The following is a 22,415-nucleotide window of genomic DNA, read 5'->3' as shown; positions in this document are numbered from 1 at the left end:
CTTCAAACATGTCCAAATGGCGGTAGCTGTGTTAGCCCACTGCAAGCAAAACTCACAAAGAGTCTTATGGCACCTTCAAGGCTAACAAGTTTGATTTGGCACAAGCTTTCATGGGCTGCTATCCAAGAAACCTTATGCCAAAAATAACTTGTTAAGCTTTCAAGTATCCCAGCTCTTCCTTGCTGCTCCTCCTTTTAAGTAGTCTCTGTTATTTCTTTCCCTTGTAATATGCTGCCATCCAGCGGCCCTTTTATTATTAGCTTTTAGATAGACTATACAAAACTATGTGATCATCCCTCCAAATTTAAAGATTTGATTACAATTTAAGTATTTGCCTTAGGACTAGGTCCTCCAGTTCAATGCTGGAGGACCTAGAGATTTCTGGATATTTTCTTGCTAGGAATTTCTAAATCCTCCAATGTGAACCTATGATCCAACAGAAATTGTCTATAGAGATGATAGAAGAAATTCCTAGAGATGTGTTCTCTCAGGTAAAAAACAACAACAATGTGTTTATTTATTTTATTTATTTTATTTACAGTATTTATATTCCGCCCTTCTCACCCCGAGGGGCACTCAAGGCGGATCACATTACACATATAAGGCAAACATTCAATGCCTTAACATAGAACAAAGACAGAGACAAACGCAGCTCCGAGCTGGCCTCGAACTCATGACCTCTTGGTCAGAGTGATTTGTTGCAGCTGGCTGCAGCTGACTGTTCACCAGCCTGCGCCACAGCCTGGGCTATTTTCATTTTATTTGCATTTTTTCACTTTCCCGAAGGTTCCTAATCCCAGTGAATGTGGAAGACTGATTGTACTTGAGATACAGATCTGATCGAGCTGAATAGGACTTAACTTTCATGCAAATGTGGATACAATTGCAACTTCAGGGCTTATAATTTGGTGCTTGCTGCCATTATTGGATTTATGTAGCATAGTTTTAAAAGCACACAAGGATTACTCATATAATAAAGTCTCCATATCCTTTAAATGTAAGGGGTAATTTGGAGTTGAAGAAACACAGTTAACAGAGCTGATTGTTGAACTTGATACATTTATTATTAAGGACTTGGGACTTTATTGCACCAACCTGCTATTCTGTTACAATTATGTTAGCGTAGATTGTGGATAGATACCAGATTGAACACCTTCAATTTTGCACCTTTTCATTAATGCAATTGTGATGATTCACAATTATTTGGTCCTGCAATCATATTTCTGTACATCTTCATAATCTCACCTTTCTTATATTTAAACTAATTTTGCATTATCATAGCATTAAAAAACAATAAAAGGCGAAACATAAATTTATATGTATAATAAAAGTGAAAATATGTTTGCATGTATGTATGTTGCTATGTTTGTATGTGGAAAATGCATCCAGGGAGTCCTGTGACTCCCACTGACAATGGATCTGGACCAAACTTGGCACACAGATCCACCATGACCAACCAAAAACATTGGAGGAGTTTTGAGGTAATTGATTCTGGATGATGAGAGTTATAGTTCACCCACAGAGAGCACTGTGAATCCTGCAGAAGATGGAGCTAACTTGGCACACATACCCACCATGACCAACTTTACATACTGGTGGGTTTGATCCTGGATAATGGGAGTTGTAGTTCACCCACATCCAGAGAGCACTGTGAACTCCACCAACAATGGATCTGGACCAAACTTGGCTCACATAACCACTTGGAAGTTTTTGGGGGGCAATGGCAGAGGACACTGCAGAGAGCACTGTGAGTCCCACAGAAGATTAACTTGGCACACATGACCACCATGACTAATTTGCATCCAATGCAGATTAACTTTCAGCAATGTATCTGCTCTGAGGAAAGGCAAAGAATGCTGTATTTTATTGTTGTGCTTTTAAATCGTTTATAATTCTATTTTAATGTTGTAATTGTTTTAACTATGTTTAAATATTAAACATTTTGTGATTTCATCTGTACCCTTTAAATCATGGTATGAACATTCTCAGAAATCAGATTTGAGAGAAAAGTTAAAACTAAATTAATATGAAATGAAATACTGAAACATATTTGAATGCGTTCCTTGATATGGATGTAATGTTTTCTATTTTCTTTAATACTATTGATACATTTCAACATCAATCACTTTAATTACATGATGACTTCTCCCCAAAAGTGGGACTCATTGTGTTTTTCCAGAAACATAAGAGATATAAACAAAAATGGCTTATGCATTGTATTACAGCTATGACATGACTAATTGGTCTGAGCAGGAAAATACTAGGCATCACAAGAGCTGGCAACAAAGATTTACTCTACATTAATAAAGGACCAGACAAATCCAACCTTGATCTTATAGTGGTGCTTCTACAACTTCTGATCTTCATAAGCCAGCATGATGTATTTTGTACCTGTGGGTTGGCTGCTTTGAGTCTCCTTATGAAGAGAAAAAGCAGGGTATAGATAAACATTATTATTATTATTATTATTATTATTATTATTATTATTATTATTATTATTATTATTGATGATGATGATGATGATGTGGGAATCACTACATACTTTCATGCTTCTATGTTTGTTTCAGACATTCCTCTCAATAAAAAAACAGTCAATATTCAGAAGGCCACTGGAGGGCAGCCTTTTTATATAGAATACAGTTGTCCCTCCACATTTGCATTTTTTATTTTTGGGGATTTGATTATTCATGGGTATTTTTAACATGTTTTCTCTAGGAATCCCTAGGTTCTCAAGCATGAGTTCTGCCAAGTTGTACTGGAGGACCTGGAGATTTCTAGAGATTATTTTCGAGACATTATAGGTCCTCCAGTGCAATTCTATGATCAAGTTTTGGTATAAGTTGAGCATAGATCAGTGGTTCTCAACCTATGGGTCCCCAGGTGTTTTGGCCTACAACTCCCAGAAATCCCAGCCAGTTTAACAGATGTTAGGATTTCTGGGAGTTAAAGGCCAAAACATCTAGTACCCACAGGTTGTGTCCTGTGCCCTTAACCCTACTGAATGTGAAAGGCTGACTGAGGTTGTTAATCCTTGGATTGTGTCGTGTTATTGTTAGCTGCCTTGAGTCCCTATGGAGAGAATGGCAAGATATAAATAAAGTAAGTAAATAAGTAAAAATAAAATTAATTCAACAGATTAACAAAAAGCATCAGTTTCCCACACATCCTTCTGTCTGCAGGTAGTGCGGATTAATAGGCTACAACAAAAGAGGGTGGTATCTTCATGGTACTGGGAGGAATTCATTAAAGTGAATATACCAATAGGGCATTCTCCGTTCTCCATTTGAAGGATGTGTGTAGTACATAAGCAAACTGGATTTTTAAAAATTACACACTGATTTTTTGTGCACACTCAATAACTATGCAATGTTATATGATAATTAACAAATAAAATAAACATGGTGGCAAAGAGAGGATGAAGGAGGACATCACTGATTAAGCTGAAACCCTGAACGTGAACAGCCAATGTCCTTTCTGCCTTGGCCTGGCAATTGATGAAAAGCTCTTCTCCATTTCCCAATGGTGTAGCTGTTGCACTCCAGGCCTGGAAACACCTATGACGACTGCACCACACAAGAGTCCAGGAATACAAGCAAACAGTTTATTGTAAAAACAAATGAAAAGCATATTAAAATCAGGAATAAAAAAGGAAGATATATAAACCCAAAAGGTTTAGCAAAAGGTGAGGACCAACAATAATCCAAATGTCTTCTAAAGTTCCAAAGATCACGAAGTCCAGGAATGGCCAGGAATCACAGATACAGCATAAATCCACAATCAGGAAGATATAACTAGTAATACTTGAGCAAAAGTACATGAACAGAAACATAGAAAACTTCCAGGATATATTAAATTCAAAATCAAGGCTTGACTTGAACCATGAACAAGAGAACTCAGGCTTAACTTCTCACTCTAACACAGCGTTGCCTGAACTGCCCTTAGAGTAAACAATTCGTTGTTTAATAGCCACCCATGGAAGCATTATGTCTCCTGTGAATTTTCTTCACAACTTTCCCATGTAATCTCTCAACCCGGCATACTCTATTTTTGGCTCTGATTTTTAAATGGTGACTTTTGTTGATCTCCGTAGCTACAGGTGGCTTCTCCTGAGACTCCTTCTTATTGCTCAGCTCTTCACACGAATCTTTATCTACTATTGACTCCTCAGACTGGCCTTGAGGCCCTGTACTTTCCGAGCCAGTTTTCTCATGGAGAGAAACATCATTTCCCAGACCTGAATTTCCCAGACTTGAGAGCCCATCACTTGTGCCACAGGAAAGCCCACAGTCTTCTCTAAATCCTCAGTTAAACCGTCAGCCTCTGACTGATCTTTGGAGCTTTGGAGGCAGAAGAGGCCAGGTGGGCATCATAGGTCCATCATGCCTAGGTCCTTCTTCCTTCCCAATTGAGAGAAAAAACGCCAGCCGGAATCTGCTAGACGTAAACCCTTCCCTATCTGCAATTTCCTCTTCCTTGTGTGCCACGTCTTTTTAGATTGGAAGCTAGAAGGCAGGGAACTGACAAATTAACAATTCTAAACTGCTCATGTGGGAGCCAGTGTGGCATAGTGGTTTAAGTGTTGGATTACATCTCTGCAGACCCCACACTTGACCATGAAACCCACTGGGTCACCTTGGACACATCACACTTCTCAGCCTCTGAGAAAGGCAATGTCAAACCTCTTCTGAATAAAACTTGCAAAGAAAACATTGTGGTTGAGCCACCTTAGGGTCACTATAGGTTGGAAACAACTTGAAAACACAGAGCAACAAACTGCTCATTTAGGGCACAATGAGCACTGATGGTACTATAGAAATAAATGAAATAAATGAGATATGCTGCAACATTTCTTACAAATTTCAATGGTATATACAATGTTAAGCATTCTGTTTCAGTAATTGTATATTTAGCTCTTGCCCACTTGAACTCATAGTTGTTCAGTTGTTTTAACTGTAATTGATGTTTTTATTGGATAACTGTTTTATTGCTGTGTTTTGATATTTGATTGTTTTATCGGGCAAGGCCCCATGTAAGCCGCCCCGAGTCCCTTCGGGGAGATGGGGCGGGGTATAAAAATAAAGTTATTATTATTATTATTGACACAACGACGTTGTATGACACAGCAAACAAGATAGTTTATGCTGGATTTTGTTTCACAAAATCACAAGTCGAACACTTCCCAAGTGTCTAGGACTGTGTGATGTATTTTCGGATGATGCATGCAGATCCCAGTAGGATGGCCTTTTGCAGTTGGCAGATCGTAATTTTGTCAATGTCTATTGTTTCCAAATGCCGGCTGAGATCTTTTGGCACGGCACCCAGTGTGCCCATCACCACCGGGACCAATATTATTATTATTATTATTATTATTATTATTATTATTATTATTATTATTTAGCTGCCACAAAACTGGTTATTTTGCTTCTTTATCCTTTTGGGTAGCTTCTTTTAATACACTTCATCCCAATATTTAGTTTTTGGGGGGCAACAGGCTATAGCTTACATAGCGTTTATGAAAGTATCGTTTCAAAATTTATAACTACTTTTCTTGGAAGTGAGAGCAATTCCATGAAAGTGCATTCCAATTATGAAGGTACTTTCCAGATCTAGCAAAATGGTGATGCAGGAGGGAGGCAAATTATATCTTCTTCCTTTACAGTAATAAAGCACTAAGGGCAAAATGTTAATTTCCTGATATAATCCAAGTATGTTTATTTCCCCCAAATGGCCCTCATTTGTAGATCCATTTTTGGTTCTAAAACAATAGACATTTCATCTTTCTGTGTAAGCATAGGTGCTTATCAGTCAAGGCTACGTTCCAAAACATACAATCAAGATCTATTGAACTCAGTGGGAGATGAGAATAAATATTCACAGGGCAGTGGCTCTCAACTTTTGTCTCTCCAGCTGTTTTGGATTTCATTTCTCAGAATCGCTGACAATTGGCTTGCGGAAGTTGAAAGCTAAAATAACCAGAGGTAGGGCTTGCCAGATTGAAAACTGGAGAGAGCACCTGTATTTTCAATTGTTGCTTAGAAGAGGAAATTTCAGCAGGTGTTGCTTGTTATTTGGTTTCATGATAAGCTGGAATTCCCTCTTCTATACAGCTATTAAATGTCTAAAGCTTGTAAGAAGCAACAGTGAGGCATACATCAGGAAAAACCCTGAATATTTTTTTCTGCAGGAATCCATAGTGGAAGATTCCATTCAAAACATGGTTCTGTATTGTTTTCACAACAGGTCTTTCACAGACTCACAATAAAGAGACACGACTTATAGCCTTCGTCAGGTTTGTTGTTCCACTTAAGAAATAATGAAAGTGATTAGATCATACCCCATAGTTAATGCTATTGACAACTTATGACTGTGAATGTTATCAACAAAGCTATAAAACTTGCACCCAGCCATTCAAGCCAGTTACTTCCCTCAATGAAACATTATTAAGTTGAAAAGACTGAACATATTTCAACCAATGTTTATCGTGGTGGCCTTTATGGTAAGCATTCGATGTATTTACTTTGCATTCCTTTGAGCCACAAGACAGTCAAAGAAGGACAGCACTTGATTTAGGTTTGGATTCATCTGGAAAAAGGGTCACCAGAGACCTCTGGTTGTGATACAATCTTTGGTTCATGGAAAATCTAAGAAGTATAATAAGTGGTAATTTGCAAAAAAAGGGGAAAGAGAAGAAGCAATAGGGGGGAAAGGGAGATAGATTGGCACTAGCAGGGGAAGGATGCAATGGTCTTGCCAGCTCTGCCACTTGTTGCGTAAGCAACAGAGTGCATTACAACTGCAAGAGCTTCTGTCTCTACAGATGGTGCAATACAAGAATAGTGCCAGGACTGGGCTCTGTGGATTGAAATGCCTGTCTTTGGACCTCATCAGATTGACTTTTGGCTCTGTTTCCATGCAGTGTAGAAACAAAGCCCCACAGAAGTCCCATGGAGACCGTGACATGACATAAGGGCACTTCCAGTGGGACACTGTGGAGCTCCGTTTCCACAGCACATGGAAATGGAGACAAAACTCCATCTTCAGGAGTCTCGTCTTACCCAACTCCAAAAGGCTTAAAAGGGGGAAAGATGGACAGAAGATCCCCACTTTCCCCGTTTGTGGGATGAGTTCCTTAGTGATTTGAGCTGATTGTAAAATATTACAGTTAAGTGTAGTTGGGGACAGGCAGGTTGTTAGCATTCTAACATGGCCACAAATCTACAGTCAGTTTTAAGATGTCATAGAAGTGCAGAATTGGAATGGGCTGCAATGACTACCTAGTCCAGCCTTCTGCCACACAGGAATGCACAACTGAAGCACTCCCAAAATATATCACCTTACCTCCATTGACCTCTGCTGACTTCCAAATACCTTTTGAGAGGAACCTCAGATGTGCTAACTTTGCAACTTTGCTCTCTCTGCAATTCTCTTGTTCTCCCTTTTTTATGCACTCTCGAAACAGAAGCACAAAGGCCATCCAGTCCAACCCCCTGTCATGGAACAACACACAATCAAGGCATTCCTAACAGATGGTCATCCAACCTCTTCAAAGGTTTAAAAACCTTTGGAGAAGGAGAGTATATGACAATCCAAAGTAGCAAACCATCACAAAGATCTTCTTAATGTTTACATAGAATCTCTAATATATATTTAATTGTGGAAAAGTTTCATTTGAGTGAGCAATCTCTTGGTTCTGATGAGGTTGAGTCACATCATTCTTAAACAAGAAACCAAGGGATCATACACATCCACTTTAGATGTGACACTAAAAATAGAATCATCATATAATTCATCACACTATAAAGTGGTTTTCTTTTTACGCCTCCCACTGACCATCCTGTTATGCTGTGTTAACTTCTCTGACAGTGAGGTTAATCTCCAGATTCTGCCAAACTATCTTTTGGCAAATTGCAGTAACTGCCTCCGGTTCCAGACACACAGTTGTGGCAAGCTCTTGGCTGTTTTTCCTGAAACCCATGGCCATATGTTGAAATAAAAAGATGTATGTAACCCCTACGTTACAGCCTGTTACCCTCAGAGGATATCATCAAGTTGCCCATTTTGTCGTTAAGATCCAGGCCAATTCATTTCTGTATAAAGGCCACCATCTAGTTTACTGTCCCAGCCAGCCAAATGTCTTGGGCCAATCCTGAAAATTTGACTAAGGGTTCATATATACAGGACTGATAACCATACTCACTGTGAGTTTAGTCTTGACTTTCTTAGCCTAGCTGGTTTGATTGGACTTTGACACCCTGCCAGTTCAGGACGATGTATGTAAATGCCTCCGAGACCAGTATGGACAATTTCTTTTCTGGACAATATAGACAGGGCTCTTGTTTTCTAGTGGACTGGGCAGTGCTTTCCATAAGGTTTTCCCTGACATTAAGTCTAGTCGTATCCGACTCTGGGGGTTGGTGCTCATCTCAATTTCTAAGCTGAAGAGCTGGCTTTGTCTGTAGACATCTCCAAGTGCTCATGTGGCTGGCATGACTGCATGGAGTGCTGTTACCTTCCCGTTGAAGCGGTACCTATTGATCTACTCACATTTGCACGTTTTTGGATTGCTAGGTTGGCAGAAGCTGGGGTTAACAATGGGAGCTCACCCCGCTCCCCGGATTTGAACCACTGACATTTCAGTCTGCAAGTTCAGTAGCTCAGTGGTTTAATCCGCTGCGCCATCGGGGGCTTCTCCGTCAGGGTAATTGCTAATAAATGTAGAACAAGCTCTTTGTGAATGATTTAGGCTATACTGCAAATGGAAATATGTGAATTATTAACAACAGCAAAGACAATTTCAGCAACATTAGATACCAGAACCCTTGTACTGATTGGTAGTCCCTCCAAGGTGGATACATGAGTGATCCTTTCTAGGGATCTCCCAAATTTATTTTTTTACATGCCTTTTTCACAGAAACATAGCTTTCATAATTTTATTACATGAGGAAGTTAAAGCACAATTATGGCAAATATGCATACAATTAGATAGAGCAAACGCAGGGAAGAAATGAGGCTGCGCATAACACAGATTGGAGGAATGCACATGAACAAAGTATCAGTATTGCACAATAGCAGCGAGTTGTGGAAGTGTAAATGTGATTGTTCCAATAACGACAAGTTTGAAATTGCTTAAACAACACAATTGTGATGAGAGTTGTGATCAAGTCTTTAAATGGGTTAAAAACTCAAACAAAAATATATCACTAAAAGAAAGAGAAACACTAACTGGATTAAAAGACTGTTACAAAGTATCCAGTGTAAATAATCAGCCTGCTCAAAGTATTCACTCAAAGCATGATTATGGCCGAAATCCAACCTAGAAATCCATTAGAAAATATGGATGGCCATGTCAAGCAAACCTTTCTTGGGAGAACATTGGACAATTGACACACCACCATGGAAAAGGCAACACCTGAGATATCTTCTGTACCCATAGTTTACTATTCACAGATCTCAGACTGATTCACAGTTATCCGATAGTAATCTTATGCAAATATAACAGTTTCACTGACTACGGTGCTTGAAGCATGTGAGTTTTTCATGTTTTCTTGTTTGTTTGTGAAAGCTTCCTTCATGAGGAAAATGCTTTGTTATTGTCTATTGTCTCAAAAAGAGAGTGTTATGTACAATATACGTGTACCTATGAGCATCCTGTGAGTCAGGCCTTGAATTCTGCACCTAGCATAAATATTTATCCACTGGATATGTCTGATTTGAGACATTGTGAGCGGTTTCCTCTTTGTTCTGGGAAGTGTTACAAACAGGGACCTGCAAACGTGTGTTGTGCCAAAGAGAGATAGGAAGCATGACACTAAAAACCTGGAAAAATGAACTCAAATGGCACCTCAGAAGGGGCTGGCAGCTGCCTTATGACTAAAGTCCATGTCATTTTGCTACCTGACCTGGCACAGCAACCCCCCCCCCAAAAAAAACAAAAACAAAACAAAAACCCCAAAGTATTTAGCAAAGTCTGACTAATCTATTTTGACAGCAACAATGCCTATGTGGCCTAGGATTTCCAGTTTAGTGCCATCTAATTTCAGGGCAAAAACCTGACCGAGGGCTAAAACATTAAGATTTTAAAGTTGCCAGGGTTGGGGCCGAAGCTGAACCGTAACAAAAAAAGCAAAAGGCCATGGAGTGAGAGTGTGTATGTGTCAGTGGATTGCAAAATACCTTTCCCTGCTAAGGGGAAACTCAAGGTTCAATCAGGAAATTTATCAGTGCATACCAGTGTTATGAAATCATTACCTTATCTGATTTTTTGGAATGAAGCTTTTGTAAAATAACAAACTTAACCAACCCCTCAAAAGAAATTCCCCCTCTCCACAAATGCGCACATTGCTCTTCTGAAGAGTCCCCAGTTACAAGAAGTTGCTCTGAAAAGATCTGGCCCTCCCTTGACACGTTCCCTTTTGTTTCCTCATCCGTTTCCTTTCCTTTGTCCATCCAAAAGGGATGCAATTCTTAAAAGTTCAAGGGAGATATTCAGAATCAACATAAATATAGACAAGGTCCCGGAGTCTGGAAATAGCCACCACAATGCTGCGGGTGACAAAATACACAGGTGGTTTCTAAATGGAGGATGCGGAAAGGGCACACAGCTTCTGCTTTGGATGCTGGAGCGCAATGTGTCACCACCACCACCATCCATGAACTGGGTCTGAGATGCCAGCGTACTGGAGAAAAGGCCTTGGAGGAAAGGTCAGGCTGAGATAGAGATTTTTTTTTTGCCCAAGGGAGACCCAATGTCCCTTTATAACCTCCTGCATTTTATAGATGCAAACTAGGACAATGTGGCTAAACAACCTTAGGATGTGATCAGGATGACAACATAATTTAAGGGGTTAAGAGAGGCTGCAGCAGTTTTCTTTTGTCTGAGTCTTCAGGGAAAGGCAATATTCTGTCTCCTTCATTTCCCAATTGCTGGGCACAAATTCCTTTGGTATTTGGAATTTAGTCAGCAGCAACTGAGGTAAACTGAGGACAAAGGGCGAGAGTGAGAGGAGGAAAGAGAAACTGGGATATTTGAAGAACAGCTGAAAAATTGGGATGACTAATTCAGACTACCAAATGGGAACAACTAGAAGTTATGTCCATCAGTTATATATACACAGTGGGAAAAGTTCCTAAGAAACAAATCTGTCCCAGTCCACATACCCACCAACTGCCTGATTTGGCAGAAACAATCCTCTGTCATTTAATTTTTTTCACTGGTTCCATACCATCTTCTCATATGTAATTGACCCTCTGTATCCATGGATTCTGCAATTGTTGTAATGTGCCTTCAACTATCCATGGGTTAACAATAGCCCTCTTCCTCAAAAACAAATTTTCTATTTTGTACAACGCATACAATTTTGTTATGCCATTGTATCCAGCAGGACCTGAATATCCCCAGATTTTGATATGCACAGGCAGTGTAGAAGGGACCTCGGGTGAAAGTAAATGACTACAACACACCTGAGCTTGTCTGTTCTGCCTAATGAATAACTTTCGTCATCTTGGTCATACTTTGCTGTTGCTTGGCCACACATTTCCCAGTTTTATCTGTAAATTGATGGAGAGTATGGTTTCCTGACTCAGAACAAGTATTTTAGTTTCCTCCAACGTCTTTGATAATCTAAGTTTCCTGAGATGTTTACCAAGGTAGATCAGATGAGTCACCTCTTTCCTCATCCCATACATGCATTTATCAGTGTGCTTCTTTCTTCTTTACAGTGTGGTATTTTTGCACTTGCTGCTTCTATCAGTTTTTTGGCTTTGAGGAATGATGAAGTCAAGGGACAATGACTCAGTGAGATGAATTTGAGGCACAAGAAGGGTGTTTTCATCATGACCTCCTGCCTCTAGCCTGGTGGTAAATAAGACTCTGAGGGATACCTCTGGCCCACTGTGACAGTTTGCTCAGATACCTACAGCTCCAGTTCCTTCCAATCCTCTCATTCTCCAGATTCTTCTAATGCTCAGTCTTTTGGAAATCAGGCCCCATTGGGGTCTTCTCACCGTTTGGATTTGATAAGCATGTCTTCTTTAACAATGACTTGGATGTTGGAATAGAAGCCAAGCTTACCAAATTTGCAGATGACACCAAATTGGGAAGGATAACTAATACCCAAAGGGTAGTATCAGGATCCAAAATGATCTTAGCAGATTAGAGAGCTGGGTCAAAACTAACAAAATTAATTTCCACAGGGGGAAATGTACAGTATACATTTACTTATTAGGCAATAAAAATGGAAAGCACCAATATAGGATGGGTAACAGCTGGGTTGAAAACAGTATGTGTGATCTAGGTCTCCTTCCACACAGTTGAATAAAATCCCACATTTTATGCTTTGAACTGGAATCTATGGCAGTGTGGACTCAGATAACCCAGCTCAAAGCAGATATTATGGGATTTTCTGTCTTAATATTCAGGGTTATGTGCCTGTGTAGAAGGGTGCTAGGAGTTTTATTAAACCACAAACTGAACAGTGTGATGTGGCAGCTAAAAAAGCTAATGTGATCTTTTATTGTTGTTTATTCGTTCGGTCGCTTCTGACTCTTCGTGACCTCATGGACCTGTCCATGCCAGAGCTCCCTGTCAGCCGTGGCCATTCCCAGCTCCTTCAAGCCAGTCACTTCAAGGATTAACATTCATCCATCTTGCCCTTGGACAGCCCTTCTTCCTTTTTCCTTCCATTTTCCCCAGAATCATTATCATCTCCAAGCTTTCCTGTCTTCTCATGATGTGGTCAAAGTACTTCATCTTTGTCTCTAATATCCTTCCCTTCAGTGAGCAGTCGGGCTTTTTTAAATATAGGAATGACTTGAGAAACTGCAAGTTGCTTCTGGTGTGAGAGAAGTGGCTGTCTGCAAGGATGTTGCACAGGGGACACCTGGATGTTTGATGTTTTACCATCTTTGTGGGAGACTTCTCTCATTTCTCCGCATGGGGAGCTGGAGCTGACAGAGGGAGCTCACCAGCTCTCCCCAGATTTGAACTGCTGACCTATTGGTCAGCAGTCCTGCCAGCACAAGGGTTTGGCCCATTGCACCACCTGGGGCTCCTAGCAGTCAGGCTTTATTTGGGCTGGTTGGATCTTCTTGCAGTCCAGGGCACTCTCAGAATTATCCTCCAACATCACAGTTCAAAAGCATCTATCTTCCTTCACTCAGCCTTCCCTATGGTCCAGCTCTCGCATCCATAGGTTACTACAGGGAATACCTTTGCTTTAACTATGCAGATCTTCATTGCTAGTGTGATGTCTCTACTTTTCACTATTTTATCGAGATTGGTTATTGCTCTACTTCCTAGAAGTAAACGTCACCTGATTTGATCTTAGGCTTCATCAATAGGAGTATAGCATCCAGATTGAGGGAAGTCATAGTCCCACTCTATTCTGCTTTGGTCAGACCTCACCTGGAATACTATGTCCAGTTCTTGGCACCACAATTCAAAACTGGAATGCGCCCAGAGAAGGGCAATTAAAATGATCAATGGTTTAGAAACCAAGTCCTATGAGGAACAGCTGTGAGAAGTGGGTATGTTTAGCTTGGAGAAAAGAAGGCTGAAAGGGGGCATGATACCCCAAGGATGTTATAGCAAGGAGGGGGCAAACTTGTTTTCTGTGCTCTGGAGACTAGGACATGGAGCAATGGATTCAAATTATGGGGGGGGGGGGATCCACCTAACCATTAGGATGAATTTCCTGACAGTATGAGCTGTTTGACAGTGGAATATGCAGCCTTGGAGTGTGGTGGAGTCTCCTTCTCCGGAGGTTTTAAAGCATAGACTGGATGACTATCTTTTGGAGATATTTTGATTGCATTTTGCTGCATGACAAGAAGAGGATTAGACTGGATGGCCCTTATGATTTCTTCCAACTCTATGATTCTATGGATTTTATGGATGGACTCTGGCCTATCCTCTCCACCACAATCCCAAAGCTTCTCTGCTTGGTCTTTCACCCATAGCCAATACCCGATCTCCTTTCCAACCGGGAGCCCCAGCTGTTTCCTCCTTGCCACCCATTTCTGGCCCCCCATTGTTCCTTCGTTGTAGACGCACAAACGTCACGTGTGTATTTTTTCCGGCTCCTTCCAGCTGCTGAGGAAAAATCATAAACATCCAAGGACAAAATGAAAAACAAACTCTCTTAGACTACCCCCACCCCATCGCCACCCTGGGAAGGAGGTCTTGAAGCCTTGACCAGCTCTAACCAGTTATGCCCACTCATCTTTCAGGGGTCTTCCCACATTTTAGGTGACGTCATACCAGAGTATGTACAGTTATGGTGACATTGTGACTTTGTTTTGGTTCAGAAGTACCTATAGGGTCCCCAAAACATCTTATTTTCTTTAACAAAATCTCAATATTAAAAAGTACAGGGCTGTAAGATAACACATATGTGGAGTCCTGTAATTTTTAATATTAAGTTTTTTTAGTATTAAGATTTGTAAAAAAAAAAAGTGAACAGTAAACATTATATGTACTTTTGGAAAATAGGAAATCAGATAATTAGTTATGTTGTTGAAGGCTTTCATGACTGGAATCATAGAATAGTAGAGTTGGAAGAGACCTCATGGGCCATCCAGTCCAACTCCCTGCCAAGAAGCAGGAAATCGCATTCAAAGCACCCCTGACAGATGGCCATCCAGTCTCTGCTTAAAAGCCTCCAAAGAAGTAGCCTCCACCACACTCCGGGGCGGAGAGTTCCACTGCTGAACAGCTCTCTCACAGTTCTTCCTAATGTTCAAGTGGAATCTCCTTTCCTGTAGTTTAAAGCCATTGTTCCGCATTCTAGTCTCCAGGCTGCAGAAAACAAGCTTGCTCCCTCCTCCCTATGATTTCCTCTCCCATATTTATACATGGCTCTCATGTCTCCTCTCAGCCTTCTCTTCTGTAGGCTAAATATGCCCAGCTCTTTAAGCCGCTCCTCATAGGGCTTGTTCTCCACTCTTGATCATTTTAGTCACCCTCCTCTGGACACATTCCAGCTTGTCAACATTTCCCTTAAATTGCAGTGACCAGAATTGGACACAGTGTGATTCCAGGTGTGGTCTGACCAAGGCAGAATAGAGGGCTAGCATGACTTCCCTGAATCTAGACACTATACTCCTATTTATGCAGGCCAAAATCCCATTGGCTTTTTTAGCTGCCGCATCACATTGTTGGCTCATGTTTAACTTATTGCCCATGAGGATGCCAAGATCTTTTCCACACGTACTGTTGTGATAGTGTGTATACCATAGTGTGCCCAACTGCTGTAAGTTCTCTAGGTGTTTCATCAGATATGACTGGCTCATGTTGAAATGTATCTGTCTTTGGCTCTTTGATGATCTAATTATATGTTTTAGAGAGAGTGATGTTAATTTCTATAATATATCACATTGTACTTTACTTAATTTTTGTGTATTTCATATGTGAGATCCTTAGAATATTTTTAGAAAGCATCCAAGAAATATTAACAACCTTTCTAGCACGCACAGTTCCAGACCAGACCACTGAATACATAATTTATTTTTGTGTGAACAACAATACTTCTATGAGCATTGGCTTGAATTAGAAAAAGGGTCAGTTTACCCAGTGTGTCAAAATTATAATATTTCTGCTATTTTTAAAATAAGAAACTGGAGTACTGCAAAAAATAGTCTGTCACTTGTTCTTTCACTTGTGAAAGAATGCTCTTTGACAGGTCGGTGGTTTGAATCCGGGGAGAGCAGGTGAGCTCCTTCTGTCAGCTCCAGCTTCCCACGCGGAGACATAAGAAAAGCCTCCCACAAGGATGGCAAAACATCAAACATTTGGATGTCCCCTGGGTAATGTCCTTGCAGATGGCCAATTTTCTCACACCAGAAGCAACTTGCAGTTTCTCAAGTTGCTCCTGACACGGAAAAAAAATGTTTCAAACTGCATTCTATGGCAGTGTAGATCCAGCCAAAAGGGGAATGTGGGAGGAGGATTAAGAAAACAGAGCGTTTTAAAAGCAGCTGAAAAAATGGGATGACAGAACATTAATAGGGATTGTCCCAGGCACTTCAAGACAATTAGAGGCTATGAGATCAAGGATAGTATTTATACAATATCCAAGCACTGAAAGCAACTGGGCTGGCTGATGAAACTTAATGCAACATTGGCATAGCCAATGATTCCTATTCTCTCTTTGCTCCTAGCTTTTAAGTTTTAATGAATCCCCATCGTCCCAGGTGTGAGTCAACCCTTGGCCATAAACAGCTGGCCAAAGAGCCTGGTGTATCTGCACGTTCCCACAGCTAAGAATAGTTTGGTGTGTGAATGGGGGGAGGATGGACCAACACATCCTGACTTTCAATGCCCTATTACATCCTCTCTTTGGGAATGTCAGGAATCTGACCAAAAATATTAATAATAATAACCACAACTGTTTGGATGGAGGCTTTCTAATGTCACGTCCTGCAATCCAGAATGTGGACAAATTACTCTTTTGGATTATGGGAGTGGCAGTCTAAAAGTAACTCATTCAGTGTAACCGGAGTTCGGGGGGCAAGGTCTAAATCTTAGGTTTTGTGGTGGCAAACTGGACCAAGATTTATGGCATGCACAAGGAGCAGATGTGGTCGCAGAGGTGTTCTGCAGCATTACCTCCAGTATGTCAAAGGATTCTGGGATATATTTCTTTAACTAAGGTCCTTTTCACACAGCTGAATAAAACCCCACATTATCTGCTTTGAACTGGAATATATGGCAGATATTGTGGGATTTTCTGCCTTGATATTCTAAGTTATATGACTATGTGGAAGGGCCCTTACTTAACAAGACATTTTGAAGGATTAAAAGGAATGAACACATGCAAATAGGAGCCAGTTGGCATAATGGTTTGCTTGTTGGACTATGATTTGTGAGAACAGGGTTTGAATCCTCGCTCAGCTATGAGAGTCACCGTGGGCAGTTCTCACCTGCTTGGCCTCAGAAGAGCCTGTGATAGATTTGTCTTAGGGCCTTTCAATCTACACTGCCATATAATTCATAATATCAAGTTAGATAATCCACATTAACTACTTTGAACTGGATTATCTGAGTCTACACTTCCATATAATTCAGTTCAACATTGATAATCTGGATTTTATACAGCTGTGTAGAAGGGGCCTTAGCATTGCCAGAAGTCAGAAAATAATTGAAGGTATACAAGAACAACAAAGTATGTCATCTAGATGCCTAAAATGAGTTTTAAAATACACAGAATCCGACCTTGTCCTTTGATTTTCTGGCAACTGGTATAGAATCAAAATGGAAAGGAAAACCTGGTGTAGCCTGGCAATCCTCAACCTATTCTGGGATAAGGTTTTTTTGGTATAGGACCATTGTACATTTTGAAAAAATGATGGAGGTGCATGTGTGTTTTGACAGAGATCTAAGTATACATACATCTCCAAATGGCACTGGGCTCAGGGAAGTGGAAATATGAATGAAGTGTTATGTACGTGTGTCAGCTAATGTTGTTTGTTTGTACGTCTGAGTGAGAAGTCCACGGGGAATCGGGTGCCTTTCATGTACGTATAGGGAGAAATGATGGGAATGGGATCCCTGCAGTGCCAAACAGGATGCTAGGGGATTGTGATGAGTCACTGTGACTATGGCGTGTGCATGACAAAAAGCATGTCAAACAGCCACAAACCGGAGCAGGGATAGGATACAGACCCTGCATCTCCTCCAAACATGCAGGGAAGTCCTGCCCGCATCCTGTCTGGTTGCGAAGGCTTCTTACCAGCTTTCCGTGGCTCCACCTCCTGACTAGTGGCATATAAACTCCACTCCCATCCCAGCTTGACACAGACTCTCAACTGTTGCTGGACAGACAGAACTACCTGCTTCCTAAGAAGGAAAAGAGATCCAACTAGATCACACTGAACTTTACTGGACTTGATTTCTGGAGATCCTTCAAGTGAGTATCTCAGTATCTTTGGGATTCGGGTTTTCTGGGATGTAGATTTTTGAGATGGGTGCTGGACTTGCATGAAAGATTTTGGCCACTTGGTTTTTTTGAGTGAAAAGTGCAGTTTTCTGTCTGGAGATCATAAAAAGAATGGCTATGTTCTTTATTGTTAACTTGACTTCAACTCATGGCAATCCTATGAATGATGGATTGCCAAGTCACTCTATTATCCGCTCTTGCAGACTTACGGCTGTGGCTTCTTTCCATCTGTATTGTGAGTCTGTAGAGTGAATCTTTCCATCTGTATTGTGGTCTTCGACTGTTCCAACTGCCTTCTATCTCTTACCAAGCATTGTTTGTATTTTCTAATGAGTCATTTCTTCTTATGGTATTTCCAAAGCCTGGCATTTCTATGGAGAGCTTAAATAGCTAAGGCAAATTATTCCTCAAGTGTTGTTGTGTGTTTTCCGGGCTGTATGGCCATGTTCCAGAAGCACTGTCACAGGAGAGACATCAGGAGAGAATGCTTCTGGTGATTCCGGCCATGAAAGCCTTCAACAACACATATTCCTCAAGTCTTTGGGAGGAAATGTCGTCAAGAAGATGTGACCATCCAATTGGCTGCTTCTAACAGAACAGCAGTAAAGATCCAATAAGAAATACTGTTCCTTTTGAAAGTTTCATTTATAAGAAGGGAGAGAGGTACACAATGCTCAAGCTCACAGCTGCCAAGATGTGGGTGAATGGAATAGGTTTATTTGGAGTTGTCAGTCGGAAAGGGAAAACTAGTCTTCACATGTTCAGAAACACTTTTGCTATTACTTCAGATGCTCTGCTGATGAATCTTGATAGTGAGCACCGGTTAAACCAGGCAGAGTTGTTTCTCCAATTAATCCTGGTTCTTTTTTCCCCTTAAAAGGTCAGGATAATGGATGCCAGAAGTGTTCTTGTGCTGCTGTGTTTGATGATGGCTGCTTCCTGTCAGCCCTGGAGGACATCTGGAATACCTGACAGGTGAGGCATGGATTTAAGGAGGGCCGTGGTTAAAGAGATCATGAGGAATTCCTTCTCTTGTCTCTTTAATTACAAGGTATTCCTAAAGTTGTAACCCTTCTCTTGCATGTTTTCTCTCACAGACGGCAACCCCCTCCTTTTGCCTCCTTTCTGGAACAGCTCCTAAAGATTCATGGAGGAGCAAATAATGGAAGAGCCCCTCAGAAACCTGGGCTGGAGGCAGGTGAAAAATCCATCAGATGGGAACAGCTGGAGGAAGCAAGAAACCAGCCAAACCTGTTTAGGAAGTAAGTGCCATTATGGGTGAGGAAGCAATAGCATTGAAGAGGGTGGCGAGGTATTGCATTAGTAGAGGATACTGGGATTATTTGTAGTTCGGAAATGTTTTTAGCCTATCATTCCAGGGCCCTTCCACACAGCCATATAACTCAGCATATCAAGGCAGAAAATCCCACAATATCTGCTTTGGACTGAGTTATCTGAGTCCACACTGCCATATATTCCAGTTCAAAGTAGAAAATGTGGAATTTTATTCAGCTGTGTGGAAAGGGCTTCAGACAACTCCATATTCCTTAAAAAACCACAAGAGCAGACGGCTTCACTTGAAGCACTCCAGCTGTGATTTGACTGAAGTTGTCATCTTCATTTCTCACTGACTATGCCGGCTGGAGTTGATGGAAGTTGGTGTCCAACAACATTTAAAGGAGGGATAGTTTGCTCATCACTACTTTTAGAGTCTTGTCTTCCAGCGCTTCAGTCCTTTCCAGAGAAACCAGTTTTTTTCTTATTTCCTGAGCTTTGAACTAGCCCAACCTTTCCAACAATAGATCTTCTAGAGCAGTGGTTCTCAACCTGTCGGTCCCCAGATGTTTTGGCCTTCAACTCCCAGAAATTGTAACAGCTGGTAAACTGGCTGGGGTTTTCTGGGAGTTGTAGGCCAAAATATCTGTGGACCCACAGGTTGAGACCCACTGTCCTAGAGTGGCTTCCCAGATGTTTTTGGACTTCAGCTCCCAGCAGCCCTAGTCAATATAGGTAATAATAAGGAATCATGGGTGCTGAAATCTGTAAGTTGTGCCCCTTTATTCTATAATATGAATGCAATTTGACTTAAGATATTTCAGCTGCATTTTTCATCACTACTGACAATTGGTCATGCTGAGTGGAGCTGATGGGAGCTAGAGTCCAAACACATCGGGATAGTCATAAGTCCCCAAGCTATTGCTTTTAGGTAAAGTCCTGTGGAACACTAAACTTAGCTAGAAGTATATTTAAATCACTTAGCAGCAATTTGCATTTGGAAAAATGTTGTCTCCAGATAGCATATTTGCAGTCCTCTTCAGTCCCTCCCTAGGTTTTTTTTCCTTTGCTCCTTATAATTGCTTTCTATTAGGCAAGTGCTTTTGCAAATTTAATTCCCCCCTCCGACAGTATGAGGAAGGAATTAATTAGAAGTTATTTTGATAAATATCCAAGTATTTATACTGAATGTCTGTTCCTGTTTCACACACTTAGATTGCATCATATCATGTACTAGATAATTGTGAGCTAGGAGGCAGCACAATATAAGGCAGTTTCCCATGAAAAACTTGGAAAAGTTATCTTTTTAGACTGCAAGAATTGCTATAGCTCTGTTTATGTGACCCTGTGACCCAATTATTCCTATGTTTCTGCCAACTATACTATTATAGTAGTTAACTTTCCTTGGAGACAGAGATATTTGAAATCGATCAAACACGTATACACATCTATATGTTTAATAGATTTTATATTTTTGTGTGTATGTGTGTTGGATAGATTTTATATGTGTGTGTGCTTAATAAATGACAGATGGTCACTATCTGAAAGCTGGCTAACTTCCTACTATTCCTGAGCATTTAGGCTCCTTTTATATTGCCATATAATCCGGATTATCAAAATGGATATGATTTTAATTGGATTATATGAGTCTACACTGCCATATATTTCAGTTCAAAGCAGATAATCTGGATTTTATGACAGTGTATAAGGGCCTTGGTCACTTCAGAACTGATTTTGAGAGAGGCACAGCAGTGTCTTAATCATGCAAAAGCCATATCTTGGACACATGACCATTTTAGTCCAAGTCTCAACTATTGCCTAGGCATTTGTTCAGGCATAAGCTCCCACTTCCTCCCAATATACAGAAGATGGTTCCTTTTGCTCTGGATTTTACATTTCTACCTGAGTTTCCAAAATTCCTCACCATGATTTTCCTAAACCCACAGCTCTGTCCGTGGTCACCGAGTTCCGCGGCACCTAATGGCTTCACCTCCTGTGCGAGGATGCCACCTTGGCACCTGTCAGATCCAGAACCTTGCCAATCTGCTCTATCGTTATGGAGGCAACAGCCAGAAAGATGAATCCCACAAGAACAACAAAGGCACAACAGATCCAATGGGCTACGGGCGCAGGAAACGCCGGTCAGCTGGGCATGGTGTGCCCACTCCCACTTAGAAGATCCTGGGATGACAGGAGAAAGACGGGCACCAACAGAACCAGGCTCTGGTCACTGCAAGGATGAGATGGATAGGCTGGTAGCTTCCAGCACTCAGGAAGCTCTGCTCCAGAAACAAGGACTTGGCAAGTGGATCCACTGTGTGAGACTTGAGATGGGAGTGGGTTTTACCTCCAACATTTAGCGTCCCATGTTCCAGGGATGCGGTCTTCAGAATGGATCTATTACCTTGTTCTGTACTGCTCCCTGTTCTTATTCTGTGAAGTGATGTGTGTACTTCAGTTGGACCAAGTACTTGCCTCGCACAGGAGCAGAATTCAGAACAAAGATGCTACAATACTCCAAGGAAAAAGGTGGTGTGCAATCTCCAAGGAGACCCTGGAAAACCTCAGCACTGTGGCATAGCACACATGCCAAAGAGAAATTGACTTTACCTACTCATGACATTGTGGGTAGGGTGGGGGAGCGGCATAGGATTAAAAGTGTTGTGGGGTCTTTTGTGCATAAAATGTTCTGAGACAAGATTGAAAGTAAATATATTTTTTCCAACCCTGAATCTTGAATGGTTTATTTGTTGCTTTGCTTCTATGTAATCTTTTTACATAGCCATAGCGTCTACTTAGACTCCATTCACACTGCCATATAATGCAGTTTTATAATGCAGTTTAACTGCATTATGAAACTGCATTATCTGGCAGTGTAGATGGGGCTAAGATTGTTGCAAAGGCAGGTAAAAGAAAGCACAGGGAATATGTGCATTTTCAGTTCCATTTTTGCTTCATTGGAAAGACACTTTTCTCATCCCTATCCAAATATTTCAGGACTTAATACAATTTAAAATGTAAAGCAGTAACATTGCAGTCTAACAACATATTAAGCTATCCAGAAATTGAAACAACTAAAATTGTTAAAACCAAGTGCATGTACAAAGGAATGAGAGCATTAGATCCCAAAGGTTTTAATCAAATGCAGTGTGTTAACTTCATGCTGAAATGAAGCCAGTGCGAGTATCAATTAGGCTTCTAATGGGA

At 40.9% G+C, this 22,415-nt stretch overlaps 1 protein-coding gene across 1 annotated transcript; it reads left to right on the top strand.

Moving 5' to 3' along the window:
* Positions 1-15,773: 15,773 nt before the first annotated feature.
* Positions 15,774-21,929, top strand: LOC100560660 (pro-adrenomedullin). The gene is made up of 4 exons (XM_003222696.4): positions 15,774-17,903; positions 18,814-18,908; positions 19,031-19,195; positions 21,155-21,929. The coding sequence occupies exons 2-4, from the start codon at positions 18,823-18,825 to the stop codon at positions 21,381-21,383; spliced, it is 480 nt and encodes a 159-aa protein (XP_003222744.1). The 5' UTR covers positions 15,774-17,903; positions 18,814-18,822; the 3' UTR covers positions 21,384-21,929.
* The last annotated feature ends 486 nt before the right edge of the window (positions 21,930-22,415 follow it).

Source organism: Anolis carolinensis, chromosome 6 (assembly GCF_035594765.1).
Source record: "Anolis carolinensis isolate JA03-04 chromosome 6, rAnoCar3.1.pri, whole genome shotgun sequence".
NCBI lineage: Eukaryota > Metazoa > Chordata > Lepidosauria > Squamata > Dactyloidae > Anolis > Anolis carolinensis.
This window is presented reverse-complemented; position numbering and strand designations above follow the sequence as displayed.

Coding starts and splice junctions, on each gene's coding strand:
- LOC100560660 (XM_003222696.4), top strand. CDS start 18,823: ATGGATGCCAGAAGTGTTCTTGTGCTGCTGTGTTTGATGATGGCTGCT. Junction 18,909..19,030: donor ACATCTGGAATACCTGACAG/GTGAGGCATGGA, acceptor TTTCTCTCACAG/ACGGCAACCCCCTCCTTTTG. Junction 19,196..21,154: donor CAGCCAAACCTGTTTAGGAA/GTAAGTGCCATT, acceptor CTAAACCCACAG/CTCTGTCCGTGGTCACCGAG.